Here is a 6,199-nt window from a genome sequence, read left to right as displayed (position 1 = left end):
GGCTGCAGGCCACGGATGCATATTCCTGTGCATTTGCCAACACAGAAGGAGGCAGAAGATGGTCAAGATTCTCAGGCCAACTCAGTGCTGGGCATCTGGCCTCCACAGTCTCCGTAAACAACTTCACACCTCCAAGTGCATCAAAAGCCAAGACTGGAATTGCCAGTTGCTTCCTTGTAAGGCTCCTTTGCCAGGAACCCGGGCTAACTGTCCTTAGGAAGTTAAGGAAGGAAACATCCTGTGTACGGACTCTGAAGCCAGTGAGCTCTATTCTGCAGAATCCAGAATCTTGGGTAGGTGTCTGGGCAGCCTCTGCCAATTGCTCCACTAGAGCAAAGCCTGGTGAGGGCTGCCCATGTTTATATCAGACCTGATTCTGGACAGTGGTCAGGAAACAGACTTTAAAACAAATCACCACCAATCCTGAAAAACTTTCCCCACAATGAGAAGAGGACAAATATTTTATTATTCAATTAAATCAGGATGTGATATGAATTACAACCCATCTACTAAGGGATTAGAACACAGAAAGACATATGTCATCCTTCAATAAAATCAACCAGATACCACCCACCACACCCATGTTCCCAAGTTGAATAAGCAAGGAAGAAGAATTGAAAGTAGGAATTCTGGGGTGGGTACAGCCACCCTGGGCCTTGAGGGAATAAGGTGGGTAGGAGACCTGCATGCAGACATAGGGAGGGGACATGGCAGCCAACTTGGAATCCCCACAGTCACTGGACTCTTTCACCCCTCCTGGGCTTCTAGTTGCTCAGTGTGTATATAAGACAGAAGACACATCTTCTCTGTGCTGATGATCTACCATTGCTTGTTTGATCTGAACACAAACTGACAGAGTTACTTTATTACAACTTATATCAGCATTTAATGTGTGAATATAACCCACTGAACAAGTGCCCCATATTAACTTCCACAGCTGATAGACCCTTTCCACTGTAGTCAGGCACAGTGAGAGGCATCACAGTCTCTGAAAGAACTTGGGGCCTTCGACCTACAACTGCATGGAGTCCCTGGGCCAAAATGCTCAGTGTCTGCCGGGCCAGCTGCCTACCGAGGCCATTTCAGGCTTTTGCCTTTCAGGTGAGTGCCGGCTCCCCAACCCTACACCCAGTTCATTGAAGACCATCCCACTTGCTATTCATGTTAATGGAACTAACCTTCCAACCTCTTGGCACTTACCTGTGGGGAAGTCTTCAATTGAAAATTACACATTCTATCTCTGATTTATTTAAGAGAACTTATTTTATAATTATTGATGGGGCAATGAACTTTTGTACTCATTCATAAAATTAAGTTATATGTGAACTTACATAATACTTACAACCTATTTGATTTACTGCTGCTCATGTTTAGCATTTATTATGGGAGCAAGATCACATACACAATCCTCTCTGCAATAAGAGTTTATCAAAGTATAATTGAGATTTCTTCCATCAAACTCCAAAAGCACACACAGAAAACCAAAAAATGAATCAGTGGAATTATATCAAACTAAAATTTTCTGTAGAACAAAGAAGTGAAAGGGTGACCCACAGAAAAGGAGAAAAATATTTCCAAATCTTATCTCTTATAAGGGGTTAATGTCCAAAATATATTATAAACTCCTACAATAGAAGAGTAAAAATTAATGAAATAAACATACAATCTAATAGCCAAATAAGCAAAAGGAAAATGAGCCAAAGGACAGTTCTCCCGAGAAGACATAGAAATTAGCCATGTATGTGAAAAGAAGCACGACATTACTAATGTTGGGGGAAAGATGAGACCCTCAGTATCAGGGAAGGGAGGAGGAAACAGATGTTCACAGGGAGGGGTGTGGGACTGACAATGTGGGAAGCAACATTCTGGGAAACCCACATCATACATTTGTAATTTATAAGATATTTATTTTAAATAAAACATAAGGCAAATTAAACATATACCCTACAGGAAATATTGCTTTCCTGAAATAATAAGACTTCTGCTGGACATGGTAGAACATGCCTGTAATTCCAGTGACTCAAAAGGCTGAGGCAGGAGGATCACAAGTTGGAGGCCAGCCTCAGCAACTTAGCAAAAGCCTGTCTCAAAAAAAGTGCTGGGGATATGACTCAGTGAGAAAACGTCCCTAGGAAGACAGACCACCATTCAATGCTTTTGCTTCTCAGGTACATGGCTAAATTTTGCTCTCAAACACAAATTAGGAGAAGATTACAGGCAGTTTCAGGACTGAAGATGTAATTCAGAGCAAAAGTGCTTGCCTAGCAAAGGGGAGACCTGAGTTCAAACCCCACTGCAATACACACACACTCACACACACACACACACACACACACAGCCTCAGGTTGAATGGCATTGATTTTTGAAATTTAGTTTACTTTGCTTTAGTTATACTTAATGTTAGTACACATTTTGACATAATAACAACAGTGTGGAATATGATTTGTTCTAATTCAGTCCCAGGACTCACCACCTTTCCCTTTCCTCTGGCCCCCTCCCTCTACTGATTTTTTTTGTTTTGTATTTTGATAAAGGCTTCATGAATGAACACGTAATTTCAAACATATTACGACATGGATTTAAAATCAGCAAATTGTTGTACATTAATCATACCACAGTAATGCAAGTATAAAATTAACAGTTGAAAAATGAATAAAAGAATTTTAATAATTGCATACAGTGTAATTAATATTTAAAGAATTATTTAAAATATACATGATGCAGAAATAAAAATGTAAAATATCTGGATCTGACATGCTGGATGAAGCCAAGGATACCTAGAAGAGACAAAAGTAGAGAGAAACAAAAAAATATTAAATGAGAGAAAACTGGGGCTGGGATTGTAGCTCAGTGTAGGGCACTTGCCTAGCACATGTGAGGCATGGGTTCAATCCTCAGCACCACAAAAAAAGAAAATAAATAAAAGAATTAAGAAAAATTTTAAAATGAGAAAGATGACTTAAAGATAGTGTCATATATGAGATTTATTGGATTGAATAAGCAGAATAAAGGCAAAAAAACTTATTAAATCATGGAGTATATCAATAAAATATACCACATTTAGCAAAAAAAAATGAAGGCAGGAGAGCACAAAAAATCAAAATATATACAAAATTATTTTTAAAAACTAAACAGTAAACTGATTTCATGTGGTACCGTTATTTATTACTCTTGGTTAGAGAAACAAATGCTTTAGCTGTCTACCTCTCTGCAACTAGGCTGGCTTCATAATTGCAATTAAGATTCCGTGACAGAGAGTGCAACCATGGTACACAGAAAAATAAGGTACCCATGTGGGTTGAGCTGTTTGTTTATTTCCTCCAGGTGAGGTGGGATACGCAGCGTTCACGACCCATGAGGATGAAGGGGCTGGCTGTGGGGAAGCACCCATTGACTAAGGCAGAGGTGCTCACCATCCACCACGCAGTTGTACCAAACTCAGAAAAGCAAACATGAATAATGGAGGACAGGGCGTAGGAGAAAATGAAGGCACTCGCCAGGACAAGGATGCTTCGTGTAGCGCGGGTCTCAGCACTAGATCTTGATGACACTCGGCGTCTATGAATATGGTGGACACGTTGCATGTGCCTGTTCAGAATGAGAACCATGGAGCCACTGGCCCAGATCATGAGTTCCAAACACAAAACATCATGTGAGAAAGTCAATGCTGCAAATACTGAGTTTGTGTCTCTGTCGTGGAGCACAGCTGAACAGTATAGAAAATCTATACCTGTGCTGACGTTGCTGTTGCTCCATCTGTCAGTCATGAGCATGGGAGTTCTGATATTTAGCAGCATGTGTAGGACCCAGCAGAGGAAACTAAACAAGCCAATAGACTTCTGGGCTTTCTCTCTATGCTCTGCCCACCTGGAGTTCCTGGGGCTGACGGTGATGTACTGAAAGACACTCAACAGGCAGGTGGTGGTAACAGACACACCTCTGGCCACTCTGTGAACAGAGAAGACAAGCTTGCATCCAATATCACCGAGGAAACGTCGCAACCCAAAAGCTGCCATGATCTCTGGGATTCCCCGTGAGAGAAGGACCAAGGAGTTGGCCACAGTCAGGTGCCTGAGAATCAAGTCTGTGGGCCTTGATCGGAATCCGCTGAAGTGAAGGAAGGCATGATAAGACAAGAGTGAGAAATTCCCCAGAGTTCCAATGAAGATCTGCAAAAGGAAGACTATTCCAAATCTCAAAACCTTGGAGGTCATCCTACTATTATCCAGGACTTCATTTAAACATTGAAAACAGGACTCTGTACCAAAATAAAAGTTGTAGGGTTAATATGTCACAGAAAATAAAATTCAAATTTTTTACCTACCATCATTATCCTGATGAATTTACTTATAACATAGATTTTCATTGTTAAGAGTTTTCCAAAGTCTCTGTGTTTGTGTCGCATTTACATTGTATGGTCCTCTGTGATTAATGGTTTACCAATTATAGCATTTAACATGATAATTTAATGATCAGAAACTTCTACCCCAATACCTAATATTATTTTTCTTTTACACATAAAGATAATTTGGCTCCAGACATGATCACACATACCTTTGATCCCAGTGAGGCTGAGACTGGAGGGTCACAAGTTCAAGGTCAACCTCCACCACTAAAGGAGACCCTGTCTCCAAATTAAAAATGCAAAGGGCTGAGGGCATAACTCAGTGGTACTACTCTCCAGGATCATCCCCAGTACCACAAAAGAAAAAAAGATAATTCAGTAAAAATAGTTCTCTGTGTCTCATCCAAATATTAATGAAAAGGTTTTGTACTTAGTGGCCAGGTTACATTGATCATGCTCATTTCGGTACTATATCATCATAGCTAAATGGTGTTCATTCAGTAATCCAAACAGACATATATTTTGTGATACTTGAAATTCACTGATTGAATGTGATAATTTCCTATTTTCTATGAATAATTTATTTTATACCCAGTATCACTTGTAAATGAAGATGCAAAGACTTGATAAAATATTTGTGCACCAGATAATTTTCTGTGGTCAAATTTGATTTACTGAATAGAAATACATATTAGAATATCAACAGAAATAATCACATAACTTTTTGCCAACGGTATCTACCACAGACACTGTCTTGGTGTAAACTAAGGTCTATGAAATTTAGAGAAGCAGCAAATAATTTTATGGTAGAATTAAATTTGTCATCATTAGGTAGCATATAATGGTGAACTTCTCATTGTACAACAACAAGTAAAAGGCAAGGTAATTTTGGAATGATGCTAAAAAACAAGACAAGTATGTAGAATGAAATGTGGAGGCATTAGATCTTGTGAAAACAAAAAAGAAGAGACTGAAAATAACATTAGAATCTTTACAGCCTGACAAGCATCATGAGACATATTTAAATCTGAAACATGATAAATCCTTAATGCTGTGTGAATCTCATGCATATAATATTAGCTTTTCTTAGAAACCTCCTTCCCTCATTTCAGGAAGAAATACTGTCCCACATTGAGCAATAAAGTACAAATATTTTCAGAGAGAACAAATTATCACCTCCATTAAATACATCAAGCCCAAGTGGAAGAAATCTCATTACACTCCAGAAATTGCCATTTGATCCCATTGTTGAGATAGAAAACTGGGTGGCTCCATTGACACCCTCGAACTCATCCTTGCAGACATGGAAAATGAAGCAACACTGGGCACCCTCGTGTCCTGGCCGTGTCTGCAGAGTAGGCTGAAGAGTCCACTGGCTCCTGAGTCACAGTCTCAGTGCTCATACAGAGAAGCCCTCAGTACTTCTTGGAACAAATTCCCACGACCATCCTTAGCACTGCTGTGTTAAAGGATGTTAGGAGCAGAGAGAGGCTGGGGTAGGGTCTCAGACTGCAGTCACTCTGCAAGCTCAGCCCTTGTCCCTTTTCCTCCTTGTAGGTGGCTGTGTCACCCCACATGGACCACGTTTCCAGACGTGTTGCCTAAGCAGACACAGACTCATTTATAGCTGATCCCCTTACACACTGTTTCACAGGCTGAATTGAGAATACTCACCGAATCTTTCCTACTTCCAGAAAGCCAGGCTCAACTGACAGTCATGACACCCTGTGTCATATGGGAGGGAGGCAGCCAGACCTTGAGGTAGGGTCCCCCACCCCGGGACCTCAACTCCCCAACAAAACACAATTATCACTTCACTTATAGTTTCAGCAACAGCACATGACTGTGATGTTG

General features: G+C 40.3%; 1 protein-coding gene across 1 annotated transcript; it reads right to left on the bottom strand.

Annotated features, from left to right (window-relative positions):
• Positions 1-3,311: 3,311 nt before the first annotated feature.
• On the bottom strand, positions 3,312-4,214 carry LOC101973799 (vomeronasal type-1 receptor 2). The gene has a single exon (XM_040279838.2). It carries the CDS (start codon positions 4,212-4,214, stop codon positions 3,312-3,314), a length of 903 nt encoding a protein of 300 aa, XP_040135772.1.
• Positions 4,215-6,199: the final 1,985 nt, after the last annotated feature.

This window comes from Ictidomys tridecemlineatus, chromosome 15 (genome assembly GCF_052094955.1).
Source record: "Ictidomys tridecemlineatus isolate mIctTri1 chromosome 15, mIctTri1.hap1, whole genome shotgun sequence".
Taxonomy (NCBI): domain Eukaryota; kingdom Metazoa; phylum Chordata; class Mammalia; order Rodentia; family Sciuridae; genus Ictidomys; species Ictidomys tridecemlineatus.
Note: the sequence above shows the minus strand (reverse complement) of the source record. Positions and strands in the feature narration are given on the sequence as shown.